General features: G+C 30.7%; 1 protein-coding gene across 1 annotated transcript; it reads left to right on the forward strand.

The window, feature by feature from the left end:
* Window positions 1-12,841: 12,841 nt before the first annotated feature.
* LOC109161629 (abscisic acid 8'-hydroxylase 4) lies at window positions 12,842-16,228 on the forward strand. Its single transcript, XM_019310114.1, has 9 exons — window positions 12,842-13,185; window positions 13,275-13,596; window positions 13,828-13,977; window positions 14,068-14,316; window positions 14,443-14,532; window positions 14,619-14,697; window positions 14,832-14,938; window positions 15,076-15,194; window positions 15,933-16,228. Exons 1-9 carry the CDS (start codon window positions 12,989-12,991, stop codon window positions 16,045-16,047), a joined length of 1,428 nt encoding a protein of 475 aa, XP_019165659.1. The 5' UTR covers window positions 12,842-12,988; the 3' UTR covers window positions 16,048-16,228.
* Window positions 16,229-17,016: the final 788 nt, after the last annotated feature.

A 17,016-nucleotide genomic window follows, 5' to 3' on the forward strand; every position in this document is an offset into this window, starting at 1 on the left:
TGCTAATATCATTTGCAGTAATGATCTAACGAATCTATTAATATGCATTCACACTTGGGCGGAAAATTTTTTCCTCACTTCATTTTGCTTTAATATAGATATAGATAGAGATAGATATAGATATAGATATAGATAGATAGATAGATAGATATACAGATAGATATAGATATAGATATAGATATAGATATAGATAGATAGATAGATAGATAGATATATATAGAGATTTAGCTGTTAAAAATAAAGACAAAATAAGCATTTCATTTATTTTTTTTAAAAAATATTGCTTATATGTGAAAAAAAAATGTTAAAAAAAGACATCATTTGTAAATATTATTTTTATAATACTCCCTTCGTCCCATTTTATGTGTCTGGTTCGGTTAATAAGGATTGACTGAAGTTATTTTTAATTCAATTTTTGATAATATTAAGTTAAGTATTAACATACAAAATTTGTATACTTAGAAACTATACTAAAAGTACTATTAAACAAAAAAAAATCAAATTTAAAAATAAGTAAAAATAAATACTAAACAAAATAAACAAAAAAAAAGTTAGTTTAACCAATGAATAGTAAGTATGACATGTAAAATAGGATAGAGGGAGTAATAATTTTAAGCTAATTCTAGTAACTCAATTAACACTTAAACACAAATAATTTAATAAATATTGTTAAATTGTGTTTAAGTCTTATTCGGTTACTAGCATTAACTTAAACACAATAGTGGTTTTATTTAGATTTTTGGGTAGTTTTTTGTGAGGTGAAAGAAAGAGAGTATATGAGAGAGAATGTGAGGACATGCTATGTAATAGATGGTTTTTGTGCAATTTAACACGGGAAAAAGTGAGAGAAAACATGTCTACTTGCATGTTGTGCACTAGCCACGCATGGCGGGCATGCGCGCTACATTCAGGCGTGAAGTTATACATTATAGGAATATGGTGTATACCTTTGTGCACTCCAAAGTAAAAGTTTTGCATTGCTATTAGTAAATATGTGCATTCTATGGGACAATGTTGTGCATTAGATGTTAGTATGACGGTGGTCAATTTTCAGGGGTTTAGAGGTTTAAGGGTTTAGAGTATAGGGGTTTAAGGTGTGCACATATAAAATGTTGTAAACATTTAATTATTCATACCCACGAATCGATTTCGGTTTCAGAATTAGTCGAACCGTGTATAAAGGTTCCACCTCCGCCTCATGAACCAGCAGTTCAAATCAGACTTTGTTTTGTATTGTTTTGTTTTTTTTGTTTAATTTTTTTTTTTGTAAATTCTATTTTGTATTTTTAAAATCATCCAAGTTCAACAATTAATTTTTTAAATAATAAAATTTTTAAAAAATGGTTATATGAAATATTTAAACTTTAAAGTTGAACTAAAAAATAAAAATAATTGTTATAGATAAACTTTAAATTGCTGTTTAAATTTTAAAATTTAATCAAATAATAGTTAAAATTTAACCAGATAATTTAAAGTTAAACATTAGTTAAATAATAGTTTTAATTTTTCCTCCTCAAAAAAAAAAAAAAAAAAAAAAAAAAAAAACAGTTTTAATTTTTTAAAACTTTTTTCCGGTTTGGAATTGGAACCTTCAGGTTCCATATTATGCGGAACCGAAACAGGCTCCGATTTCGGTGAGGTTCAGATCGAACTGTGGTCATGTCTACTTTTAATGCACGTTCAAAGTAAAAGGTGTGCATTACTAGTAGTAAATATGTGCATTCCGTGGGGCAGTATTGTGCATTCTATGTTAGTATTTGTGATCAATTTTGTGTGTTGGAGTGGTGGTGGTTGTGGCTTGTAGATATAGTATTTGTGCATCAGTGTTATAGTGTCATTAGTGCATCGTTATTATAGTTGTGGTGCATTTGGTGTTAGTTGTGAATTATACCGTCGTTTGTTTTTTTTGTCGTGGAGTTTTTGTTCTGTGACTTGTGAGCGTGGGTGTTAATATTAGTGATTAAAAATAATTGTTTATTTTCATCAATATTGTTAGAGAAGAAATAGTTTTGGAAAGCATAGTGTGAAAGGAACGTTTGCCTCTTCTTTTTTTTTTTTTTTTTTTTAATCACGGTTGTGTGTTTCTAGGTGGACTAAATTGCTCTTTGCTATATATTTCCTATTATATTATATTATGCTAATAATATTCTTAATTTTAGTAGATGGATGCGTAGATCACAGTTGTTAGGGGTGAGCACGGAGTGGAATAGTGGATTGGAGCAGATTTTGGGTGAATATGCATCCAAACTCTTAAAGTTGGATTTGAAAAATACAAGCCGCATCCACATCCACTAGGGGTATGAATCCAATCCAATAATGGCGGAATTGGGCGGATTAGATGTGGATAGGATGATAAATTTTAAGTTTAAAAAATATATAAATAAGTTTTGACTCTTGAGGATGATATGTATGGCGCTTGCTGGGAAAGGAGATTTAAGTGTTCAAGTTTGCATAATACAGTTGGTGATAATTACAAAAATACCGTCGCATTTTTATTTTTTTAAAATCTGATCTGATCCGTTCGATTTTTTTAGATGTAAGGCTAATATTGGTTCTTACTCCTAAAGACATGTTCTCATATATATATTTTGGATATATATCGAATAATATTTTGTATACTTTCGTGTGTATATATAAATATTATTTTGCGATATTAGATCGACTTGGTTCATTATTTCCAACAAAAAATGCATTATGGATTGAACTTTTTTATAGGCTAGTGTCTCGGGATTTCAATTGCATTATCATCTTATTATGTTAGCTCTTTTATGATTTTTTTTTTTTTTTTCTATATGTTTGCTTATGGCACTAAATGAGAGACTATAATCTGTAAGAATATGTCTAGTCCTATTAGATTATTCTGAAAACAAAAAATGGGAGAGTAAATTTGAGAACAATTAATTGTTGTACTTATGTTTCTTTGATTTGGTTATTGTTCTAGTTACAACACAAATGGATTGCGCACACGCTATAGTACTCAATGCAACTCATGTTAATTTGGATTTAAATTTGATTAATACATAAATATTAAAATATAGGATTGCTTTATCTTTACATTTTAAATTTTATTTGACACCAATCTATGCAACCATTTTTTGGTTATTGATCTTTTTAAGTTGACTAAATGTAATTCAAAAGATTTGAAATGCCGTCACATTTAAAAAGAAAAGAAAAAAGTAAAATTTTGGTGAGACTAAATAAATTTTTAATTGAATTTAGTCAATTTGAATAAATTGAAAAGTCAAAAGTGATCAAATTAATAATCGATAATAAAAAATGCATAAGTTCCCGAGATGTCAATTAAGCTCCCGAATTTTTTAAAGTTGCAATTCGATAAAAACATGTCGATTTAGTGCATCAAGACTCAAATACCTGTTAGTGACCTATAATAATAGGTCACTAGATTGTCCAACCATGTTCCGATGGTGAAAACCGACAATGGCGATCAACACGTTGCCGGAGAAAGGTTGGTCGCCTTCTCCGTCCCTTAGAGATGACGACCAAACCTAGAAATATATCCCCTTCTCCATTGCCATTCATAATTATCATCAGCACATTTGTCCATGGACGGAGCCAAAGGGAGGGCAGGGGGGCAGCTGCCCCCTCCCCTCCCTCCCCCCCCCCCCCCCAACTCTACCCCCATATATAATAGTTGTGTGTGTGTGTGTGTGTGTGTGTGTGTGTGTGTGTGTATGTGTGTGTGTGTGTGTGTGTGTGTATATATATATATATATATATATATATATATATATATATATATATATATATATATATATATATATATATATATATATATTACGGAGTACAAGTTTTAGTATTAGTATAAAGAAACAGATAAATATTAACAAGAAGTGAGATAGATTAGTTGGTAGAGCATATGTTTGGTTATAGTGAAGGTTTAGAGTTTGATTCCGTTGTTGGCATTATTACAATTTTACAATTTCTCTTGGCTTCAACACAATCACATTGTTAATAGCTTTTTAAATATTTAATAAAATACACACACACACACAGCTTTTTTAATATTTAATAAAACACACACACACACACACACACACACACACACACACACACACATATATATATATATATAACATTCTTTTATATTAAAAATGAGATGTGTAATTTATAATGTGTTCTCTATTCAAATTATTTTATCAAATTAATTATGTTTCATATTTTGTTATGAATATTTTTAATAAAATTTCTACGTGTTTTATTTTTTGCCTATATCCAACAATATTTATACCTATATTTCTTGGGTAATTTATTTTTTTTTTTAAATTATCTCTTTTGTTTTAATGTTTCGCCTTCACTCAAAAAAATTGATGGATCCGTCCCTTCTTCTTCGCGCCCTCTCAACAAAATTCCTGACTCCGTCCCTGCATTCGTCCAATACATTTGAAGTTCAAATAACTCATTTCTATCATACTAAAATTTTGGTAAATTGTGTTATATCTTTAGAATTTTAAATTGACACAAAATATTTCACATAATTTCTTTAAAATAATGAGAATACTTTTTTTTAAAGGGAAAATCAACGATTTGGTCCCTAAATTGTTGGCGAACTGTCAATGTAGCCCCTTAATCAATTTTTATCGATTTAGTCCCCGAAATCAATTATTTTTAGTCGATTTACCCCTTCGATCGTCTTTCGTCAGCCAGCCAGTGAGAACTCCAATTTACCAGTAACATTTTTGTCTTTTCTCAAGTTCAGCCATCTTCTAAACCCAGAGCTTCGGATTTCAAAACGGACCAGGAGTTCCACGACCATCGGAGGCCCTCGATCGCCTCCAGCTCCACAAAATCCATAGGCGACCCAATTCGAGAAATCAGCTGAATTCGACGGAAACTTGGGTCGATTGCATTAAAAATTCAGTACTGTAGATTTGGGTAGCTAAGGCTTAAGGGGCTGAAAACCCCTATCTGGGATTTGGTATTCTCGGAGGGGAGATATGCAATTCCAATGAGAGTATTGAATCCAAAGCTTTTATCTTTGCTGCTAAGGATTTCAAGAAAAAAGAAAAAAGAAAAAAAAAAAGTGTTGTTTAGTGAAGTTGGGTCAACGAGAACTGTCTTCCTTCCCCCTGGTACCCGTCGAGCAAATGCAGAAGAAGCTCCAAGTTATGGACTTCTGCAAGGTCAATTGACTTTTTTATGAAGGGAGATTTAGTGTGGTCCAACATAAGCTTTTCCCCGACATGGAAGTAACTCCATGGCAGAAACTCAACAAGATTCTGCATAAACACAAGCAGGCGTTCGTTCAACAAAACCCCAGGCACTTTCAGCATGGCCGGCATCGTGGATGTTTGCTACTCTCAGTACTTTCACTCCCAGTTCTTCCAATTTTTGCTTAAATCTGAAGTTCCAAACTCTCGGCTCGAAAAATGAGAACACGCAGACGAGTATTTCTCCATTGCCTTGTCTCATTTATGCTATGTCATAAGCGTTTAAGGTGGCAAGAGCGTTGCCTATCTAGGCTGTAGCCTTAGGGACACTGCTAGACTAGTTCAAAACCTAAGGGAACTAACACGGGACGGACCACCGTACCAGCAGACCCGACGGGTTCAGTGACAGATCTAGTGATAGATGAACTTAGCTCCATTTTTTCCGGCGACGAGAAAGCTCCGGCGACTTGTTCCGGTGGTCAGAGACGGCAGACGGCAACGTGCATTTTCGGGGTAAAGACAAAAACCCGAAGCTTTGGGTTTAGAGGATGACTGAACTTGAAAAAAAGAAAAAAATGTCCCTAGTAAATCGGGGCTCTCACCAGCTGGTTGACAGAAGACGGTCGAATGAGGTAAATCGACTAAAAGTAATTAATTTCTAGGGCTAAATTGATGAAAAAGCGATTGAAGAATTACATTGACAGTTCACTAATAATTGGGATCCAAATTGTTGATCTTCCTTTTTTTAAATAATAATAAAACTGTTCGTATAATGTGTGGACTATAGTTTAGATTGATTTATTTATTATTATTTTTTTTTTTAAAGGAGAAGTTAATAAGTCGGCACCGCCAGAAAACTGAAATTGTTTAGGTAGGCTGTACTTTTTTGGTAGTGTGCTTATTACAGTGACGCCATGCACATTCCAAAAGTGAGGCAATAATGCACCTTTGGATAATCCTTTCCCACGCATATCTCTTTTGATGATATCATGATAATCTTGTTTGGCAATCTAACGCAACGAATTCATTAGGAATTTCTTTTTTTGAATGCTACTAGCTCTATTAGATTGTAAGTATCTGTTCATATATTTTCTTAATATTTTGAATGCTACTTTCTCAACCTACTGAAACACAAAGAGCTAATAACGCCTCCACTAAGGCTCGAACTCACAACCTTCCACATGGAAGTCTAACCCGGGTACCATTGGACCACATAGTCCATTAGAGATTTTAATTAAGCAGATTATATTAACTATTTCTAAAAAAATATTTGGTAAAAATAGTTATTTTCTGAGTTAATATCTAATTTAGTCTTTCACTATATTGATTTTTCTTGATTTAGTCCTAAACGACTTTTTGTACTTAATTAGCTCATCGACTTTGATGATTTTACCCAACGAGTCCTCGCTGTTAGAGCATCCACACTAGTAGTTATTTAGGAGTTATTTCTACATGAATTCTCTCCACTCAAAGTTAATAGTGATATGGGGAGGAGTTATTTCAAAAATATTTCTCCTGCAAAATATGGTATATTTGTGGGCCCAGTAAATAAGAGAAATAATTAAAATATAGTGGGTTAAATGGTGAGTCCATAAAAAATTGAGAAATAACTCAAAACTAATGTGGAGAAGGATTTTTGTAATTGAATGACATGGTGGAGGATGAGGTGGATGCTGGGACCTATAAATAACTGAGAAATAACCTCAAGTGATAAGGATGCTCTTAGAATCAATGACTAAATTGAGAAAAATCAGTATAGTCGATGACTAAATTTGGTAAAACCATTATAGTCGGAGACTTACTTGGGTAAAACTACTATAGTTGAAGACTAAAGTGGGTATTAATAGAGGTGAAATTACTAAGTTATTTTAACAGAGGACTCAATTGAGAAAATCATCAAAATCAAAGACTTAATTAAACACAAAAAGTTGTTTATGACTAAATTGAGAAAAACTATTATAATCAATGACTAAATTGGGTATTAACTCATTATTTTCTTGTATAATGATCTATAAAAACATGCATAATAATAATAATAATAATAATAATAATAATAATAATAATAATAATAATAATAATAATAATCTTTATATTTATATATATAATAAAGCAGAATCTAGCTACAAAATTTTCCTCCAAAGTGTGAATGCATTTTTATAGAAACAAGATTAACAAGTATGAATGCATTAATTGTGTGGGTAGAGGTATTTATACATATTTTTTTGAAGTTATTATGTGCATTTATATTTTATAAATTATATTTTATTATTATAGCTCTATCTATATATATATATATATATATATATATATATATATATATGAAAAAGAGTTTATTGTGTTCAAATTTATTTGTAAAGTTTTATATTTAATATAATTTGTGTATATATTCATTTAAACCTCAATTATAATTAATTTAACTCCACGTATATAAAGAGAAGAAATTAGATATAAAATAAATATAGTTCTTACATAAATAATCTTAATTGTCTGTTATATATACCCAATATTCACCTACACTCAATGTTGAAAATATCGCTAGGCGCCCTCTAGGCGCTTGGGGACCACCTAGGGCGCCTAGGCGCAATTTTTGCAACAGTGCCTACACTAAGGCTCGAACACTAAATTTCCCACATAAGGGGTCAAACCGGATAACAATGGACCACAAGCCACTTAATTATTTAACTACGTTAGTTATATAATTAAAGTAGTTATCTCAAATTTAAATTCCTTTCAAAAAAATTCAAATTCAAATAATAATACAAGTAACAATAAACTTTAAAATCAACATAATAATAGCATAATTAAACTTTTAAAAATATTAAATATTACATTTTATAGTTATACTTACATTTTTAATCAAACTAATTCTGAGCTCCAAGAACTCAAGTACAATTTTCTGCTTCCACAACCATTACTTTATTTGCTAATTTGATGTCAAAAATTTAATTAGTAAGTTTGTTAAATTAATAATAGTTCGTGCATCACACGGGACAATTACTAGTCTTCTTTATGTTTATCTTTATCTTTATCTTTATATTTATACCATTCTAATAATACCATTCTAATAAGAGCCAATAATGTTAGGCCCTTAACTGGAATAAAAAAAATGTCGGTACTACTTGTTTCTTAAAATGAATGGTTCATAGTATTTTGATTTTAGTATTTTTAATGATTTTCCTTATTTACCCTTTTTTATATTATTTTCTTTTCTTAAATAACCTTAAGTTCCATTAGTATAAACTTTATTAACGAAATATTCCGTTAACTATTTATTATTCTTAACTTACTTATTAATTTCTATAAGAAAGGTCTTAGGTTCAAATCTCATTCCAATTAGAGTTAGCATAATTGTTAAGCATATACTACGAATATGTTAAAATGTATTAAAAAATAAAATATAAAATTTAACATAAACTTTGGTCAAATAATTAGCCCGACTAAATGCATAGCATTCAATGATTATAAATCAGGAACTTTGATAATCATTTGATTTTCTTTCATTAAAAAAAATAATAAATTTAAGTTCAGTTTTTTTTTTTTCATTTAATTAATCTTCTTTTGATTATTGAAAACAAAACTTAATATTTCAATTATGCTTTTATCAATGCATGAAAACTTCTAAAGAAATTTGTAAGTTAATTTTTACTATATTATTATAATAATATCTATTGTAACCTTATATTTTGAATTATTTATTATCATCATCTATTGACAGCAATTGTCATTGACAAACTCTTAAGACAATTTGTATCAACAACTAATGGAAATTAAAAAAAAAATTAAAAATCAATGATTTTATTATTGTGGATGAAAAGTATGTACGCCACTTTATTCAATCGTTATGCTATGGAACTATGTCCACCTTGCGATGTGGACACAGTTTTATGTTCATAATTACTGAACTATATGTTCATAATTATAAAGCTATATATTCATAATTATTGAACTCTATATTCACAATTACAGAACTCTATGTTCATAATTATAAAGCTATATATTCATAATTTTTTAACTTCATATTCACAATTATTGAATCTCTATATTCATAATTACATAACTATATGTTTATAATTATGTTCACAACTCTATGTATGTTCATAATTATAGAACTATATGTTCATAATTTTTGACAGTTTTGGAACCGTGTCCATATTTGTCCGCCTTGCAAGGTGGACACGGTTCCATATCATAATTTTTTCACTTTATTGCTCTTATTACTTGAATTAAAAAATAAATTAGTAGCTACAACAAAAAATAATATATATGCATTTAATTAATTTAGAATTAGATATCTAACAACACATGAAACGTACATGTAGGTGAAAACTACTACTACCAAATATCAACATGTGCTTGTAAGATAAAGAGTTCATAGCACAACTAAGATATCAGTCATATACACAACAAGACAAATCTAAAACTTGATACACCATAATCTCATTGCATGATGAATCCCTCTATGATATTACCAATAAACCAATTGCACATGACACACTACCAATAACCAAAAAAAAAAGACACGTACTGAAGATGAAAACAATAACAATGCTACCTAAAAGAGAATTAGAAAAATTTAAGCCAAAAATAGTATTTATTTAGACTATCGCTTTTAGACTTAGTACTTAGATTAACGTTATTACAAAGTTGCAAACATTTATTTTTGTGACAATTATACATAATCAATCTCTCATATATTATCTTGCATTTATATACTTTAAATTACTGATTTAAATAAACAAATTCAACATTTATTTACCTATGCATGAACATCTTCTATATAATATTGCATTGATATACTTTGAAATACTTATTTAAAAATAAGTATTGGGCATTATCCTATTCGCGCAAAGCGCGTAGAAAAACTAGTATATATAATAAAGCAGAATCTAGCTACAGAATTTTCTCTCCAAAGTGTGAATGCATTTTGATAGAAACAAGATTAGCAAGTATGAATGCATTAATTATGTGGGTAGATGTATTTATACATTTTTTTTTGAAGTTATTATGTGTATTTATATTTTATAAATTATATTTTATTATTATAGCTATATCTCTATCTCTATATATATATATTAAAGCATAATGAAGTATGAAAAAAAAGTTTATTGTGTTCAAATTTTTTGGTAAAATTTTATATTTAATATAATTTGTGTATATATTCATTTAAACCTCAATTATAATTAATTTGAATCCACACATATAAAGAGGAGAAATTAAAGATAAAATAAATATAGTTCTTACATAAATAATCTTTTTCAAATGAATAAGTTTTTTGTGGAGATTTTTGAAAAATATTGCATATTATTTTATTTACAAGTTTTATTTAAATACGTTAATTATATAATTATAGTAGTTATTTCAAATTCAAATTCCTTTTAAAAAAATCAAATTCAAATAATAATACAAGTAACAATAAACTTTAAAATCAACATAATAATAGCATAATTAAACTTTTAAAAATATTAAATATTACATTGTATAGTTATACTTACATTTTTAATTAAATTAATTTCTGAGTTCATGAACTCAAGTACGTTTTTCTGTTTCTACAACCATTACTTTCTTTGCTAATTCAAAGGATGTCAAAAATTTAATTGGTAAATTTGTTAAATTAATAATAGTTCGTGCATCGTACATGACAATTATTAGTAATAGTAATAATAATAATAATAATAATAATAATAATAATAATAATAATAATAATAATAATAATAATAATAATAATAATAATAATAATATATTTATTATTATATAACAAATTCATTTAAAAAAAAAAAACAAAAAACAAAAAAACAAGAGACATTTGCGGAGCGTCCAGGCTCCTCCCATCCTACGTTGAAATATAATGTGAAGAGAAGTTTTGAGACTCAACTAAAAAAAAAAAAAAAAAAACCTTTACTGTGCAGTTTATATATATATATATATATATATATATATATATATATATGTGGATGCACTCAGGTGCGAATAAGTGCCCAGGAAGAAATATGCGAACGAATCAGCGCGCGACACGTGTCCAGATCTAATAGCTTAAAAAAAACGCGGTGAAATTTTCGTAAATAATTGAACATCTTGTGCAAGTAAAATCACTTACAAGTGCACCTACTTTCACCTATAAGTGCATGTAATTTTGCCTTGTTAGCATTCACTTCCCGCAAACATTCATGCACATGGGTGTGTTTATAACTATAGGTGTAACTATTTATAATTATAGGTGCAACTACTTATAACTATAGGTGCACCTACTTTCACCTATAAGTGCATGTAATTTTGCCTTGTTAACATTCATTGCTCTGAGTTCAGCGGGTAGTAATACCCCTGAAAACCACCCGCAAACATTCATGCACCTAGGTGCAACTACTTAGAACTATTTGTGCAACTACTTAGAACTATTGGTGCACTTAGTATTGATGCATAGTGTAAATTTTTACTTGCACCTATAATATATTTTACATGCACTTGTAATACATTTTACTTGCACTTAGATATTCAATTATTTACGAAAATATCACCGCGCTTTTAAAAAAAATCAGTGTTTCTCATCCATTGGGATAAATCTAATGGATCATAAACACTTTTTAAAAAACGAGGTGATATTTTTGTAAATAATTGAATTTTGAAGTGCAAGTAAATTGTGTTAAAAGTGCATCAATGTGAAAGATATATCATTAAGTGCATCAATGTGAAAATGTTACTTTTACTATTATATATATATATATATATATATATATATATATATATATATATATATATATATATTTTTTGAGGGTCATTTTGGAAAAAAAAAATTCCAAAATGGTAATCCCTAAACCTTGTCCCAAAGTAGAGTGACAGAGTGTAGTATTTCAACTTTTATGGGTTCAAAACACTCTCTAATCAACTTATCATCAAACATGTTTTTGGCATTTTAAACAAGGTAAAACATTGAAGTGATCAAATTTACTGATTTTTTTACCAAAACATTATTTACTAAGCAAGTCCGGAAAATGGCACTTTTAGTTAAAGTTAGATTTATTTTTAGAAAAATTGTTTCCCTATCATGTCTATCGGAAGTAGTAGTCACTAAGACACTAACCATTCCATTTCGATGGAGAAAAACTATAAGGCCAAAACTGAAAAGCCCCTATAATTAGAATTGAATCTATTGTACTCTTGAGATATCAAAAGCATCATTTTCTCTTATTGTTATTATACAAGCATAATGATTGTCATAAAACAATATAATAGATAAATAGAATGACTATAATTTCTAGTTTTACCAGTCCTATTTTACATTTCTACGAGGAGCAGCCATGGTAAATGTAGTCTTAGTCCGTATCAACCTTGGATATACATGAATCTCTTCCCCATACCCCCTTATCAAGTCTGAAGTCGTAATTAATACCACGGGAAGAGAAGTTCCAACCAAAAACATTTGCCAAATCCTGCATCTACTGCTTATCATTTGTCTCTTCTGCATCTACTGCTTATCAAATGAGAACCATCCCTTAGGTGAGAACCTGCGAACTATTGTATGAATACATACAATCTAATACTCCGGGTGCACAATGCACATAATTTACTCGGGAATAGATTGTTTGCATTAAATTGTGTGCATTCATGCAGGTTCTCGATCACTTAAGGCATGGTTCTCATTTGATCTTGAATATATATATATATATATATATATATATATATACACACACACATACATACATATCATAACTCCACTCTGCCCTCACATTGAATATATAGTCCTCCAGGTCATCAACACAACTCTAAAAGCCATCTAGCTTATTGCCTCCGTAACAAAGGACAGAGGGAGCGTGCTACTACATTTTATGGAGATCATCTCATCTATCATCTATATCCTCTTTCTCTCTGTTCTTCTCTCGTATTGCATATCAAGGAAACAAGCAGCGAAAAGGAAAGAGAACTTAAGGCTGCCTCCGGGTTCAATGGGATGGCCTTATATAGGAGAGACTCTCCAACTCTATTCTCAGGACCCTAACATCTTCTTTTCTAATAAGCAAAAGAGGTCATGTTCTTCTCAACCTACTTCCTTCATCTCATTATTTTGCATGATAAGAACCGAGAACTGATGCTTGCCATGAATGTTCATAACAGATATGGAGATGTATTTAAAACACACATACTTGGATGCCCTTGTGTTATGCTGGCTAGCCCTGAAGCTGCTCGGTTCGTGCTGGTAACTCACTCCAGCTTGTTCAAACCCACATACCCAAAGAGCAAAGAGAAGCTCATTGGCCCTTCTGCGCTGTTCTTTCACCAAGGGAATTATCATTCTCAAGTGAGGAAGCTTGTCCAGAGCTCATTGTCACCGGAGGTCCTTCGCAAACTAGTTCCTGATATCGAAGCCATTGCCATTACTTCCCTGGAATCATGGGCCAACAAGCAGATTATAAACACATTCCAGGAGATGAAGAAGGTCAACTTCCTTTTTCTATTTTACAGTCACACACTACTACTGCCTTTCTATGTGAAACGTGTTTCTTGGCATATATAAAAATTATTTAAGTCCGACTCTGCTGTCTTATTCTTTAATATTACATCTACAGATTTGTTTTTAGTAGTAGGTTCAATACAGAGTAACTCAATAATCATCAATGATGGGTCCCTACTAAAATAATATGTTTTTCTCATGCATGATATGCTACAGTTCTCATTTGAAGTGGGTATACTTGCCATTTTTGGTCATCTGGACAAAAAGTATAGGGATGCTCTGAAGGAGAATTACTGCATAGTAGATAAAGGCTACAATTCTTTCCCCACAAACTTACCAGGAACTGTGTATAACAAGGCCACAGTGGTAAGTAAACCTCCCAAACATCAATCTCCAGTAAAGCCCCCCTCTGCAACTTGCAACTGAGTTTCTCTTTTTATGGACAAATTCTAAAAGGCAAGGAAAAGGCTTAATCAGATTCTCAGTGAGATAATATGCCAAAGGAAGGAGAAGAAAGTCTTGGAGAGGGATCTTTTAGGGCATCTGCTGAACTTCAAAGACGAAAAAGGTCAGGCTCTAAGGGAGGACCAAATAGCAGATAACATCATTGGAGTGCTTTTTGCTGCTCAGGATACAACAGCTAGTGCTTTAACTTGGGTTCTCAAGTATCTCCATGATGACCAGAAACTATTAGAAACTGTAAAGGTAAAATTATTAAATTTCTGATTCAGATCCCATGAATTACTTATTGATGTTTTGGATTTTTAATCCACCCTTAATTAGTCAATATTGTTAATTACAATACTCTAACAAAATACTTTTTAATTGCAGGCAGAACAAACAGTAATATACAGATCAAACAGTGAAGAGAAGAAATCTTTAAATTGGGCTCAAACAAGAAATATGCCAATAACATATAGGGTATTTACATTCCCTGCTATCAATTTTATAAGATGTACAGCAGTACAGGGAAGTCCTCACGTCAACCTAACAATTTGCGGTTGCAGGCCATATTAGAGAGTTTGAGGATGTCAAGCATTATATCTTTCACCTTCAGAGAAGCTGTAGTTGACGTGTTTTATGATGGTAATTAAAAATTGATATAGTGTTATATACAACGACATAGACTTCAAATCAGCTAACATTATTAAAGTTTTAATGCTTTCAGAAGACATTCTTGTAGACATTGAGATCACTAATTCTTGAATCTCATATTACAGGATATCTTATTCCAAAAGGATGGAAGGTGATGCCATTATTTCGAAACATTCATCATAATCCTGAGTTTTTCACAGACCCTCAGAATTTTGATCCATCTAGGTTCGAGGTATGTAAAGACAAAGATGCAAGCAATTTCTGCTTTCAAATTCTCTACTTTTCCAGAGAGGTAAAGTGAAAGGAGAAAAGAGAGTTTAAATGGTTTGTTGTTTCTCTAAAACATTTTGTGGTGGTGGATGGATGCAGGTTGCACCAAAACCCAATACCTATATGCCATTTGGCAATGGTGGACATTCTTGCCCTGGAAATGAGCTTGCCAAACTAGAGATGCTGATTTTAGTTCATCATCTAGTTACCAATTACAGGTAAAATGCCATACAAGCAGGACTATGTTCATTTCATTTGATTAGCTCAAGTTCCCTTTCTCTCAGCAACACCATAACTTTCTATACAAGTTACTAAGGAGGCCGTATTTATGAGAGACATCAAAGAATGAAACTTCCTTATACAAAATACTAAGAAATCAAAGTAAAATTTAGCTAGCAGGAGAAAAATAATATTCTGTAGTTTCTTAATGGAGGACTATACCACGTTCCTATAACGGTAATTTAGTAATTAATCATTAAATAAAATACCCTTCATCCTTCTTTGCATTCTAAACCGAGAAGTCATTAAAAATATTACTGTTAGAGGTTGTCATGTACCAGTCCAAATTCACATCAAGCAAGACTATGTTTTGAGCAGTTTCTTCATTTTAGCCATCATCAAGTAACTACAAATTAGCAACCAACATTTAAATAAGTTAACCTAATATATATATATATATATATATATATATATATATATATATATATATATATATATATATATATATAGACACACACGTACACATTTACATACATGCATATAAATATGTATACACACACACATATAACGTTTAACTTCTATTCATCATGACCAAACTATGTTGGTAAGATTCACTATATATACAACACATGAGTGCATGTATATTATGTATATATGTTTTGTAGATTGCAAATATATGCATTTATGTTTGTCTATACTAAGCCATGTATTTGTTCTTTGCGGTTTTTGTTTTGCAGGTGGGAAGCAATTAGTTCCCAAGGTATGATACAGTATAGCCCATTCCCAGTACCTTATCAGGGACTCCCAGCCAGGTTTTGGAAAGAGATCAACAGTCTACAACAGTCTATTTAGCAGGACGTGCCCTCTGATGGAAATAAAATAAAAATAAATAAATAAATCTGAAGATACCTACAAATTTAGTTTAAGTTAACCTCAACCCTGTAGCTTTTCCCTGGGGTCTACTTTGGTGATATTTTATTTCTGGACATCTCATTTGACAAATTGTACCATTTAACGATATGTATTCAGTAGCTATACTTACTCTTAATCCCAAGTAAATTTTAATAATAATAATAATTGTTGTGGAATATATATATAATATATGGAATCTCTACAGATTAGGCAGTCTTAGGGATTTAGGTAGGTAGGCATATGGAAACTTGTTTCCTTTTTTGAAAGCAACAAAATCGATGTAGATTACTGCATAAATGCTGAGATAAAGTCAGGAGGGACAGAGTTCCAATACAAAGTGTGAGCCCTATAAGCTATAGTAGCTAGAGTGTGTGCTAACATGTTAGAAGATCTAGGAACTAAGCTAACTGAGCAATCAAAAAAGATGAGGACATAACAACTCTACAAGCATCAATAGTAAAGCCAACATAAGAACGAAGATCAATGTGTGGAGTCGTTAGGTAACGATGTAAGTTGTTTCCTTATTCGAAGTCTTCTAGGCTTCTAGCATGTATTTATAGGACTTTGTATTCTCTTTTCTATACGACAGCATATTCAGAAATCTTTTACTTTCGTAACAATAATAATAGCAACAACAAATCAACAATAACAACAACAACAATAATAATAAAGAAGTACCAGAGGAAAATGTTCCCCAACTCTGCATTCAAATAGCATAGTTTCCCAACTGATTTCAGCTTCATTAATTTTGAGCAAGGGACATAGACACTGAGCAAATGACCCAAAAATAGAATATTATTCAACTAGATGAATTCAGAAAGCAAGACTTGCGAGATGCTTATCAGCCAAAATCAACAAGACCTAATGCAAAATCTCAATGTTCATTTTTGGAAGAACACTGCTTCAGGA

The sequence above is a fragment of the Ipomoea nil genome, unplaced genomic scaffold, assembly GCF_001879475.1.
Source record: "Ipomoea nil cultivar Tokyo-kokei standard unplaced genomic scaffold, Asagao_1.1 scaffold2926, whole genome shotgun sequence".
Lineage (NCBI taxonomy): Eukaryota > Viridiplantae > Streptophyta > Magnoliopsida > Solanales > Convolvulaceae > Ipomoea > Ipomoea nil.